The sequence below is a fragment of the Rosa chinensis genome, chromosome 6 (genome assembly GCF_002994745.2).
Source record: "Rosa chinensis cultivar Old Blush chromosome 6, RchiOBHm-V2, whole genome shotgun sequence".
NCBI classification, from domain to species: Eukaryota; Viridiplantae; Streptophyta; class Magnoliopsida; order Rosales; family Rosaceae; genus Rosa; species Rosa chinensis.
In genome coordinates, this window is record NC_037093.1 from 54462064 (window position 1) to 54475325 (window position 13262).

The 13262-nt window shown below is 44.2% G+C and overlaps 2 protein-coding genes across 3 annotated transcripts; both read left to right on the forward strand.

The window, feature by feature from the left end:
* Positions 1-469: 469 nt before the first annotated feature.
* On the forward strand, positions 470-3061 carry LOC121050111. Its single transcript, XM_040509047.1, has 2 exons — positions 470-530; positions 1318-3061. Exon 2 carries the CDS (start codon positions 1356-1358, stop codon positions 3048-3050), a length of 1695 nt encoding a protein of 564 aa, XP_040364981.1. The 5' UTR covers positions 470-530; positions 1318-1355; the 3' UTR covers positions 3051-3061.
* A 71-nt stretch (positions 3062-3132) lies between these two features.
* LOC121050147 lies at positions 3133-4492 on the forward strand. 2 transcript variants are annotated; one of them, XM_040509316.1, is made up of 5 exons: positions 3133-3483; positions 3573-3638; positions 3713-3850; positions 3930-4088; positions 4165-4492. In XM_040509316.1, exons 1-5 carry the CDS (start codon positions 3169-3171, stop codon positions 4459-4461), a joined length of 975 nt encoding a protein of 324 aa, XP_040365250.1. In that variant the 5' UTR covers positions 3133-3168; the 3' UTR covers positions 4462-4492. The 2 variants fall into 2 exon arrangements, with proteins under 2 accessions (XP_040365250.1, XP_040365251.1); XM_040509317.1 differs by lacking the exon at positions 3930-4088 and having other exon boundaries at positions 3137-3483; positions 4165-4488.
* The last annotated feature ends 8770 nt before the right edge of the window (positions 4493-13262 follow it).

A 13262-nucleotide genomic window follows, 5' to 3' on the forward strand; every position in this document is an offset into this window, starting at 1 on the left:
CATATAACAGAATATGATTATAATATATATATATATATATTATATAAATATATGTGTATAACGTGTGCATACACAATTATATATCACTTTGGACTTATCACCTGACTCGTGCATTGGTAAACAACCAAACCTGAGCACTGTACTATCCCTTGGAACACCCACTGGTTCATCTCTCTTGCATCTTCACATTTTCAAAACCACTTCTGGGCATTTAATTCCTTCTCCTCGTGTGAATATGATTCTTTCTCCAAAGAAATCGACTACGGCTGAGCCTCACAAACATCAATTGACTTAACCTGGGCACCAAACCCAGATCTACGACTGAGCATTTCAAACAGCAATCGGCGATCTACATTCGACGCCGGTGGCACGGGTTCTCCATCTGGACATCATTGCTCGGCTTGTCACCGGTAGGCCTTAAGGTGGGTCGCCGGCTTGGGTACGATGCCGGCAAACTAGAAAAAGGAGCCAAAATGGAGGAGAGGTCTCTTTCGGACTGAGCCTTTGTCGTTATCTTCCTTCTTGCTGAGGTCAGTTGCTTCTAACCTTCTCAAATTAAAGATAGGCTTCGTGGAGAGCATAAATGGCGGTAGTCATAATCTGGGCTTACTTTGTTGCCTGCATATCATTCTTGTGTAATTGCAATTACTCTCAATCAAAAGTTTGAAAAGTCAAAGCTTTAATTGGTGACTCTATGGCTACGAAACAACCTGGAATCTTGCTTAATTTGTCTTGGCTTCTTTTGTTAAATCTGGACTTGGACTTGCATAGATATACTAATGACCCAATATGCCTTTAATTTAACTTAGCTTCTTTTGCCTTGCTTCTATGCTCCAATCTGAGCTAATTAAGCAATCACTTGAACTTTCAATCGTTGATTTCCATGACACTATAGGTATAAATGTCAAAATGAACCCAACCATAACACAATGCCATAGGAAGCATCAACCACGACTTTGAAAGATCGAAGCCCTTAATTAGAGACTTAGAGTATAATTTCCTAGGATTTGGAGTTAATTACGAATGCCTTCTGTAATGAGTTTAAGGTGCTTCTCTAGAGTTGCTGTGTGACAAACTGCTCCATACCCAGAAAGCCTACTTTGACCATTTGACTAGTCAGTCTCCACACCAGTCAGTAGTTTAGATTTCAAAATTTAAATTTCAAAATGCCTTTTGGGTGGCAATGGCCTGCCTAGACGTCATTCCCTGACATATGCTCTCTCTTGATTCTAGTGTTGTATCTCAATGACTTCCATTGTATTATACGGTGGTCAATGTTGCGGCTGCTCATTTGTTTTGGTTTTGTGGTCTTTGTAGGCTTAGTGAAGCTTTTTGGTTAAAAGGCAAAGTGCTCCATGGCCGACGATGCTTCGGAACTCGAGGCCGGGTCGGAAGGCAGCGACATACTAACCAAAAATTCGGCCGAGTTTGCCACAAAGTTTAAGAAGGCTTTTGATGCTTCCAAAGACACACTTCAAAATTCCGTGGTTTGTCAGCTGGCGAAAAACAAAGAACCGCTGGGAATGTGCACACTGGGGCCGCATTACTACGCGGGCGTGCCGCTGGTCATGAAGGAGGTACTAGAGGGTTCGTTAGTTGACACGTCATGTCTTGCTTATGGGGCTAGTTGGTCCACCTGGAGTTCTGAGTTCAAACTTCCGCGGGTTTGGCCGAAACTGACCCCTGAGTGGAGCAAATGGGTGCCAAGGATGGAGCATTTCTTTGCTCAAAAATGGAAGGACTATGGAATATATGATAGTATTAAGATGACGGAGCAAGAGATTCATATGGATCGGCCCCTTCTTGCGGCGAGCTTATGCTTCTGGTCGTCTGCCACCAACACTATCAAGTTGCCTCTTGGTCCCATGACCCCTACTTTGTTAGACATGGCCGCAATATTTGGGTTTCGGCCGAATGGCGAGGCGGTTTGTGCTACAACCAAATTCCCTAGTTCCTTCCATGCTAGTCTGAAACCTAAAGCGATAAAGAATGACAAGAAGGCTAAAGATGACGCAGAAGCTAAGGCAAAGAAATTACTCAACTATAGCACCTTTTATGCCACACATGCAGTTGATGCAGCAGTTTCGGAAACTAGGAGGCAACCTCCAAAACAGCACGAGCACGCCGCCTTCCTTCTCTATTGGCTTTGTAAGTTTGTATTTTGCTCCAAGTCAAATAAGTGCACTTTTGAATTTGCTGGTATTGCAGAAGCTTTTAGCATGGGTAGGCCTCTAGCCCTTGGGCCATTTGTTCTTGCTCGCCTCTACCGTGCTTTACGCAATGCAGTGATCGATAATATGAATTTGGATATTGGAGGGCCATTATGGATGTTTCAAGTGTGGATACAGACCTATTTTCATGAGCTCCGGTCGACATGTCCTCCATTTGTCCCCACAATGACACTTGGCCGTCAGATTATTGCCCTTGGCACTCATACACATTCAGCCGCGCAGTGTTTTGCTTTCTTTTATTCAAAAAAGACTATGTCCAAAGACGAGTTTTCCATATGTTACAGCCGAGATCACCCTTCTTGCCTTGAGATCAACATATCAAAACCATGGGATAAAAAATTTGAGTTGGATGTGATTCTGACTTGGGGGAGTTTTCTGATCTCTCGAGACCTGAACTATGGCCTCAAAGGCACCGTGGGTCGGTATGGTGTGGAGGTCTATCTTCCCAATTTTGTTGCACGTCAGCTTGGCTTCATACAAAGTTGTCCGGCCTTATTCTTGATGTCAAGAAACTACTTCTCGTCATGGAGAGATGGGTTCACACGAACTTCTCAGTGTTCGGCCGTTGGTAACTACTATGAAGAGCAATTTGGCAAGTTTGAGAGGTCCGGCCTAAAGCCTCGTTGTCCTGATCATAGAGCCACCCCACACTTCCAAGCTTGGTGGTCGACTTTTATCATGAAAAATCTTGGAAAGGACTTGGCTGGGACCCAACGTGGTGCTTTACAAGGACTTTCGAACTTGCTAGGCCCCAAGGAAGGTAAGTTATTTTGGCTTATTGTTCCAACTTTTCCTTATATTGATCTCTTACCTCTTTGATCCAGGTAACGGTAAGAAGAAAGCACCGGATGGGAAGTTAAAATCAACCAAAGGATCCTCTAAACAAGGTAATCTTCAAACCAATCTTTCCGATTTCTGTTTACACATTTTCCTTCTAATGTGTTGCAACTCTTCAGGACAAACATCGAAGAAATGTGGCTCAACATTGGGGTATACTCGGAACGCCAAGAAAACAAAGAAATCATCAGATGTGGTGGAGAATTCGGTCACAAACCCGACGGACACTATGGTTAGTGAGGACATATTTTTTGAGGCTAATATGGATGATGGCCACGATGCTTTGGCTGAAAACCAAAATACGTCTGAAATTGAGGATATGGCCGAAACTGGTGACGCCTCGATCCATAGCGCGGACTCGGCTGATAGCGAAGGTTATTCGGAAGAAGCTCAATCAGAAAGCGGTGACCAAGAGGTAAGTTCCTAATCTAGAGTTGTGTGCTTCTCTCTCAACTTGGTTATACGATTCGTGCTTGGCTAAGAACCTTCCCTTTATTTTGATAGAGAGATGGCCGCATTGATCATTCTTTGCCCCCACTTGAAAACTCCATGATTGAGATTGACATGGACGTAAGCCTCCCCTACTCCTTTCTTGAATTTCATTTCTTGCTTGTCTGAGATTATTGACTTCTTTCATTTCACAGGACTTGGGTGAGAGCCAACTTCACAACACATCGAGCATCGGCCAACAGCTTGCCATATCAAACAACTTTTCCAAGGATGTTGAAAACACAGATGCACGTGGCCGAGAAACACTACTTATCCATCAGACATTGGTTCAGGTAAGATATTTCATCCCGCCTTGGTGTTTAATTTTCCAAAATCCTATACGAAACAACTTGAAAAGTTGTTATCATGTAGGTAGGAGAATCTCGAAGCAGTACAACCCTAGAATTGGCTCTTCTCAACCAAACTGAATCACATCCCCCTATGTTCGGAACACTTACCTCTCCTCCTAATGACGGGATGTGTCAAAGTGAGCAAGCTATCGTTTGTGCTCCATCTTCGGCCGAGCTTGTGGTGAGTGCCCTGGTAAATTCAAGTCTGGTTTGCCTTTAATCGAATTAATTCAGTTCCATTTTTTTTTTTTTTTTAGGATCATACAGTGGGTGATCTTGGTTTGGACCTACTTCAATTCCTAAATACTCTAGACAACACCACGAGTCCTGAAGAGGAAAAACTTGAAACAGCCGAAACCAAAAAGGCACTTGAGACGGTCAGACAGTTTTTGGGTTGTGATGTGAGAACAGTGACCGAGGCTAGTTTTCTCTCTTTCAAGGAGGCGGTTGAAGTACTTATTTCAGCCAAACATTTCTCTCAGGTAGAGGCTTATGAAGTTCATGCTCGTTTGGCTGTTGTAAATTTTAGTCTCTCTCCTTGTCTAGAAGCCTAAAAAGAGTTTGAAGCAGGTGAGAAGTTGAAAAGTGAGTACGATGACATTCGCCAATCCACCGATCTTGGCCAACTCCAAAAGTTGAAGACTTCTTTGGACGAAGGAAGGCAAAAAGTGCTTGATCTGAGGCAGCAGTTGGCCGAAGCTGAAAGCAAGTCAAAGTCACTTCGGCGCCATCCGAACCATTGTTCCCCAACAAGATCTCACCAAGTATAGCTTGATTCTGTCATCGGTCAAGTCGTATAACAAGAAGAGGGGCATCTTGAAGCGAAAGGTCGACCAAGGTATGCAAGACTTAGAAGATGTTAAAGAAGCTCTTCGGTCACTCTTGCCCACTGATTAGTTACTTTAGGATGTGATATTCATCTCGGCTTATATTTTGTACATGGCCTTAGGCCTGTAACTCAGCCGGTTGACACGTTTTTGTAGAGTTTGGCTGACCTTCTTTGTATGACTCAAACGCTAATTTTGTGAATGTGACCGTTGATCACCCGGCCGCTATTTTGTCAATTGACTCGGCCTCTTTTGACTTCATATATTTCGGCCACCTAAGTCTTTTTGCTTGTCATGCATTTTAATTTTGAGCTCGACCAAATCAACATCTTGAACTAGGCTAAAACTCTTGTTCACTTCGGCCGAGATGACCTCAGTCGTCTTGCCTAACACTTCTTGTTTAACTTAGCCAAAATAATTACTTGACTTCGGCCAACACTATGATGGTTGGTTCGGTCGTTACCTCTTATTTAGCTTTGGCCAATGAAAAAACTCTAGTCAACCAAATCAACAACTCGAGCTCGGCTGAAACTCTTGTTCACCTCGGCCGAGATTACCTCACTTCGGCCAAGATTACCTCAGTCGTCTCGGCCAAAATTACTTGACTTCGGCCAACACAATTATGGTTAGTTCGGACGATACCTCAACATTTTAACTTTGGCCAACGAAAAACTCAACATTTTAGTCAACCAAATCAACAACTCGAGCTCGGCTGAAACTCTTGTTCACTTCGGCCGAGATTACCTCAGTCGTCTCGGCCAACACTTCTTGTTTAACTCGGCCAAAATAATTACTTGACTTCGGCCAAAACAAATATGGTTGGTTCGGCCAAAACAAATATGGTTGGTTCGGCCGATACCTCTTATTTAGCTTTGGCCAACAAAAGTAAAGGTAAATTTCAAAAATATGAGTAAAGGGATGTAAAAAGACACTAAAATGTTGTTCATATAAAAACATCAAAAATAAAAAAGGCGGCCGAGTTTACAAACCCAAATACTCGGCCGATGTTCTATAGATAGTACATTACGATTCTTGCTCCCTCATCTCCCATGTCGTGGGGTAGTATTTCTTAAGAAATTGCCCGTTGATAGGCATTGCATGCAGCTCTCCATCTTGATCCCTAAGTTGATATGCACCTTTTCCTAGCACTTGATCGATGATAAACGGGCCTTCCCACCTTGGCGACCATTTTCCGAAATGTCTATCTTTAGTTCCGATAGGCAAAACGGCTTTCCAAACTAAATCTTCCTCAGCAAATGACTTAGACTTAACTCGCTTGTTGTATGCACGAGCCACAGCCTTTTTCTGAGCTTCCATTCGGTTATAGGCGTCCATTCGCTCTTGGTCGAGTTCTTCAAGTTCCTGAATCATTGCCTGAATGTAGTCGTCAGCCACCATTTCATTTTGAGCAGCGAATCTAAGTGATTTCAGTTTCACCTCGACAGGTAACATAGCATCGTGGCCATATGTTAGTGCAAAAGGCGTTGTTCCTGTGGCTGTACGTTTGGAGGTCCGAAAAGCCCACAATGTCTCCGATAGCAGATTGTGCCAATCTCTAGGATTCTCTTGAACCATCTTCTTGAGTATATTTATAATGCCTTTATTGCTAGCTTCGGCCTGACCATTTGCTTGGGCATAGTAAGGTGTCGAGTGAGTTAACTTGATACCCAGACTATCTGTGAGTTCATGCATTGCCTCGGCTATGAAAACCGAACCCCTATCGGCCGTTATGGTTTCAGGTATCCCAAACCTGTGTACAATGTTTTCCTCCACAAACTTGATCACTGTCTGACTTGAAATAGTAACGTATGGTTTGGTCTCTACCCATTTAGTGAAATAATTAGTGGCGACCAAGATCCATACGTGTTGTTTTGATGATGGTGGTCTAATACTCCCTATAATGTCCATGGCCCAACCTCGAAATGGCCATGGCTTAACAATTGGATGGAGGACGTCGGCCGGAACCCTTTGTACAGGTGCATGAATTTGACATTTCTTGCAACTCTTTGCGAATTCAATGCAATCCTTTAGAGTTGTTGGCCAATAGAAGCCATGTCTTCGAATTAACCACCTCATTTTGATTCCGGCCTGGTGTGCACCACATATCCCCTCATGGACATCTCTCATGACTTCCAAAGTCTCTTGCCCCCCTATACAAAGAAGGAGTAGATCATCCGAGCTTTTGCGGTACACTGCTTCTTTGTATATAACGAAATGTCCAGCCAAGTATCGAGTTTTCCGATCATGATTACCTTGAGGATTTTTGTGGAACTTGATAATGGGGAGTCTCCAATCATCGGGCTCGATGTCGATAACAAAAACATCCTCTGAGACTCCTCTCTCTTCTAAAGCTGGGAGGGTACGTTTGGCAATCTTGATGACTCGGGAGTCGTCTCCTTCGGGGATCCGTAACCCTGAGGCTAATTGAGCCATCTCATTGGCCTCCATGTTTTGTCCCCTTGGGAGGTGAGCGAAAGAGATTCGGTCGAACGTGTTGGCGAGCTGGTCAGCTAAAGCGTGACAGGATAAAAGTCCCCAGCTTGTGCATTTGAACTCCTTATTCATTTGATTAATGACTAGTTGAGAATCCCCGAACACCAAAACTCGCCGTGCTCCCAACTCTTGGAGAATCTCCAAACCAACAATCAGAGCCTCATATTCTGCCTGATTGTTTGTGCACGTAAAGTCTAATTGGAAGGCGAACTGGAACTTTTGTCCTTCAGGCATTTCAACGACAACACCAGCCCCGGCTGAAAATTCAGTACTAGATCCATCGAAATACATGGTCCAGTGGTTATTGGTCATGGAAGCCACATATATGATCCCAATATCTACCTCTTCGGCTCCCTCAAACTCGGTCGAAGGGTGATGAGCAAGAAAATCGGCCAATGCTTGGCCTTTGACTGACTTTTGAGACACATATTGAAACGTGAACTCAGACAACGCCATGGTCCATTTTCCAATTCGGCCTCGTATGATGGGTCGAGTCAGCATGTATTTTACTTAATTGGTCTTGGATATGACTTGGACAACCGAGGGTAACATGTAATGCCAAAGCCGGATTGCCGAAAAGAACAATGCAAGACAAAGCCTCTCAATAGGCGTATACCGAGTTTCCACATCAGTGAGGATCCGGCTCAAGTAATGCACAGCACATTCCTTGCCATTGTCATTGTCTTGTGCCAATAGGCTTCCTATTGAGTTATCCGATGCCGATATGTATAACTTCAAAGGCCTCCCACGTACTGGGGGTACTAGGACGGGTGGGTTTGATAAGTATCGTTTGAGTTGGTCGAATGCCACTTGATGTTCTGTTCTCCAAACAAACTCATTTTCGGCCTTGGTTCTCAAAAGTGAAGAGAATGGCTGAATCTTGCCAGCCGAGTTAGAGATGAAACGCCTTAGAAAATTCACTTTTCCTAGGAATGATTGGAGTTCCTTCTTCGTGCTAGGAGCAGGCGCATCCATTATGGCCTTGGCTTTGTTTTTGTCCATTTCAATTCCCCTTTTATGAACTACAAAACCAAGGAACATACCAGCTGATACTCCAAAAAGGCATTTGTCAGGATTCATTTTTAGTTTGTGGGTTCGCATCCGTACGAATGTCTGTTGAAGGTCGGCCAAATGATTTTGCGTCTTGGCCGACTTTACCACAATGTCATCAATGTATACTTCGACTGTGTGGCCAATAAGGTCGTGAAAGATCATATTCATGGCCCTTTGATAGGTTGCGCCGGCGTTTTTGAGTCCAAATGGCATAACGAGCCACTCAAATGTTCCTATTGCGCCTGGGCATCTGAACGCCATTTTGTGAACATCTTCCTCAGCTATAAAAATTTGGTTATATCCGGCGTGCCCTTCCATGAAAGAAAGAATTTCATGTTTGGCCGCACCATCCACGAGCAAGTCGGCCACGGGCATTGGGTACTCATCCTTGGGTGTGGCCAAGTTGAGATTTCGAAAATCAACACATATGTGCATTTTTCCATTCTTTTTTCTTACTGTCACAAAATTAGATAACCATTCAACATACCTGGCCGTTCGAATAAAACCGGCCTTTAATAAACGTTCCATTTCTTCTTTAATTTCAGGCAAAACCTCGGCGGCACATCGCCGAGGAGGTTGTTTGTAAGGCTTACAATTGGACTGTATAGGCAACCTATGTTCTACTATATTTCTATCTAAACCTGGCATTTCATGGTAATTCCATGCAAAACAATCTTGAAACTCAGTCAGCAAAGCCTTCAAATCTTCCTTCATCTTGGGTGGCAGGAGTTTGCTGATCCGGACTATCCGAGGCTCATCGGTGGTCCCTAAATTTAGTTCTTCTAGAGGGTCTTGAGTTTCAGTAAGGTCATCTTCCAACTCGGCCGATGCAGGGCCGATGTCTTCTATCTTCAACTCATCCTCTGGTGCTCCTTCTGAGATAAATTCTATCAAATTCATGGCCGAATCATTCTGAAGAGAGTTTTCGGCCCAATGAGCCAACAGTTTCCTCATTGTTGATTTAACCGCGGCCGATAGTGTCTCGTTCTCTAGGCCACTATCCATGGATTATGGGATCAAACAAGTCCGCCAATGCTGGCCGCTCCGAGTCCTCGTGGACTTTCTCGGCGCCTAGGGCCAGTGCTCTTTGCATGGTTATCCTTGTAATTCAGCCAGTACCATCTTCCCTCTGAATTTCTGAGCACCCAATTTCTTCCTCGTAGTATTGGGCATCAATTGCATTGGCCGAAGCTTTCAATGGTTGAGAATCAGCTTCCACTACTTCCACAGTGTTCCCATTCCAGAATACCAAAAGTTGATGCATGGACGAAGGGATGCACATACTCTGATGTATCCAATCTCTTCCTAAAATAGCATTATAGCAAGGCTTGGAATCTATGACCAAGAAACCAGTCATCATGCTCTTGTTACCTACCGTGACTTCCAAAGGTAGAATTCCCTTGGTTTGCTTCTTACCACCGGAGAAATCTCGGATGGCGATCTCGGAGGACAAAATATCTTTGTCTGTCTTTTTCAACTTCTCGGCAACCGAAAGAAGAATAACATTTACGGCTGCTCCACCATCTACCAATACTCTTGATATCGGATATCCCTCAAAATGAGCTGTGATATACAATGGCTTGATGTGCTTGGACATAGCTGGTGTTGGCTTTGGAAAGTAGGCTTTGGCCAAGCCTTGGACTGGAGTTGGGCATTCACTTTCTTCTTGGACATCTCCCTCCATCCCGTCCGACTGTCCTGGCTGAGCTTGAAACTCGAGCGGGAGCACATACACCATATCAATGGCGGTATCTTCTTTATCTTCAGTTCGAACCGACCGTATGACCTCGACCTCATTCCCATTCCACAAAACAAGAAATTGATGTACTGAAGATGGGATACAAGTATTTTGGTGGATCCAATCACGACCCAGTATAGCGGTGCATGAGTTGTTGGTGGGGATGACAAAGAAACAAGTTGTCGAGCTTTTCTTTCCTACAGTTACTGTTAATGGCAATGCTCCTCTGACTTCAGCTTCTTCCCCTGTATAGTCGTAAATAGAAATATCAGTTGGAACAAAGCCATACCTGGCAGGGTGGAGTTGACGTATAATAGAGCAAGGAAGGATGTTGACAGCTTATCCTCCATCCACTAAAACCCTTGAAAATCGGTATCCGCCTATATAAGCATCTATAAGGATGGGATCTTTGACTTGGGTCATGGACTCGCTCGGCCGAGAAAAATATACTCTGGTCGAATCCCTCTCTTTCTGCACCAGGCCGAAATCATTCTTAATTGTTGACCGTACGCTAATCATATTCACCATAAAGTCACCGATGCCCTGAGATGTTGGGACAGTAGTTTCGTTGGCCTCCCTGGCTGAAGGTTGTACACTTGTCTCACTCAAAGTGTTTATGGTGGTATTAACCCGTGGATTAGAGCTCAGGATATCAGGAACCTGATCGGCATCATCATAGTCAACCTGTTCCTCATAATCCCCTATGTCATCATAATCCCCCATATCCTCATCCAATAGGCCTTCATCGTCCTCCAATATGCCCTTATCAATCTGGCCATCCAAGTCATCCAAATGTTGGTCTTGCTTATCATTTGTATCAGAGTCTTCTAACCATTTGGCCAAGTCTTGGTTTGCTTGAGCTTGCTGACAATTCTCTTCTTCTCGGACATGGTGGTCGAAACATTTCATCAACTCTCTTTCCTGAGTAGTCATCCCATACATCTTGACCGCAGATTGGATCTTATGGAACCTCTTTAAATACTTCAGATCTCTATCTGAGATTGGAATTTCCTCATTACCAACTTTAAGCTCTATGCCTTCTTGGACAGCCTGGTAAGCAACCTTTAAACCAAGGCTAGAATCCAAGTCCAACAAAAGGGTTGCTGACTTTGGGCATTCAGCGATCATGTGTAACGTATCCATCTCCTTATTTGTTGGTCCGTACAATGCAAGAGCAGAATTCTTTCGGTGATACTCCTTCATTCTCCTAAGTCCCTTAACTGAAAAAGGCGGATTCAAGTCCTTGTACAGTTTTACGAAAGGCTCTTCATCACCATTTGATTCAGAAATTTCTTCTTCCTCTTCACCTGATGCCGGTGTACCTGATGAAGACTTGGGTGAACTTGGGGCGTGAAGAATGTCCCACCTTTCTCTATCCATCTTCTCCATGCGTTCCTCAAATATGAACGCAAGTCTTTGTTCCTCAATTGTTAGGCCGAACAATTCTTCGGCCGAGTGCACACTAAAGTATTCTCTCAAATACTGTAAGTCGTCTCTCGAAATGGGAAGAGAATTATAATCAGCCTTTATTTCCTGATCTTCCAAATAAGCTTGATACTTGGCTCTCACACCTCTTCTCACATTAGGCGCCCAGAGTTCTTCGCATCTATTGCAGTCCCTACGCACTAAGTTAAAAAGCTTGTTTTCCTCCTTAGTCAAACCATACCAATCGATGGCCGAATGCAAAAGATGATAGTTTCGCATAGTTACGAGTCCTTCGGCCGTAAAGGGTGGATTCCGACTCCTATCCACTACAACCAACGGTTTTGGCGAGGGGCCTCTTTGAAGTGAACCTTCAATACCCCCTTTCTGCTTGAGTCGATTTGCATGTCTTCAGTATCCCGAGTGGATTTATCCACAGGAGGATCAATGCTCTTTTTCACGTATGTTCTAAACCTTCTCGGTGCCGTTTCGTATCCAGACCTTTTAACGGGTCGCGGAGGTGAAGTTCTGGTTGTCTCGCTCAGTCGGGCTTTCTTAGCCTCGGCTACTTGCCTTTGCTGTCTTCTCAATTGTGTTTTCGTCCTGGGGGCAATTGGCTGGTCCCTTGAAACACGGCGGTACCAACGGTTATCAGAAACCAAAGGAGGCTTGAAAGTCCTTAGTGGACGGGGGTTTCCATCACGGTCATAGCTACCACGGCTACAACCCTCGTCTCTATGATATCTCTTTTTGTCCCTCTCGTTTCGGCCGTAATATTCTTCATCATAAAATGGCCGATCAAAGTTTAGGCGCCGCCTAACTGGCTCCCTCTCTGAGAATCTTCCGTCCGATTTATCAAGACGATGAAATACACCCTTCGAATTTTCCCTTGGACTGTGCGGACCATACTTGTCCGATGCATCTGGGGTCAATGGTCGCTTTGTGGTAACCTGAGACCTGAATCTCTGTTTGTCAGCCTCGGCCTTACCTACTTTGGCCGAGATAATTCCTTTGTCCCGAAGTTCTACTCTGGAATGCACCTGTTCGGGTGTATTCCCTATTTTGGTTCCTGTTGGTGCACTCTCGGCTTTTTGAGTCGAATTAGAAGTTTTAAAACCCCTGTTACCAACCTGCTCTGGCCTCTGGAGTTTTAAAACCCCTTCAAGCATGACTTCTTCCTGGCACCGAGTGCATAGAACAGCTACTTTTGGTGGCTCAAGCTTGATACTCCCAATAGTAAGTCCTTCGGCCGTTGGCTGGACCGATGATTGGAGCTTATCAGTAGTCTTGCTATCATCTACCATTTTCCTTGGAGCATCCCCATCCTTGGGGACTCTGACATACACCATGTTCACTTGAGCTTCAGGAAACGGGTTGGTGTCAACCTTCATTGCTGGCTTACTTTCAGGGAACTTGAGAGTTCCTGCGTCAATGAGATCCTGTATCATATCACGAAAAATAACACAATTGTTAGTTGCATGCTTCCATGAATTATGATAATTGCAAAAAGTATTCCCCTTGATTTCTTCGACCTTGGGGAGTATATGGCCGAAAGAAAGTTGAATCATCTTCTCGGCCAAGAGTTGATCAAAGATCAAATCGGCTTTAGCTATATTGAAAGTGTAAGTACGTGCATTAGTTTTTGTTGTGCTTGTGCTTTGGGCTGGTGGTGGTTTGGTTTGTTTTGGGTCAACCCGTTCCAAAGCTTTGCACACACGGGGTTGCTTAATCACCATTTCGGCCGAATCCACTTCAACCGAGTCCTCGTTTAAATCCACTCCAAATCTGTCAACCGCATTAACGGCCTGATTCTTCTAATACG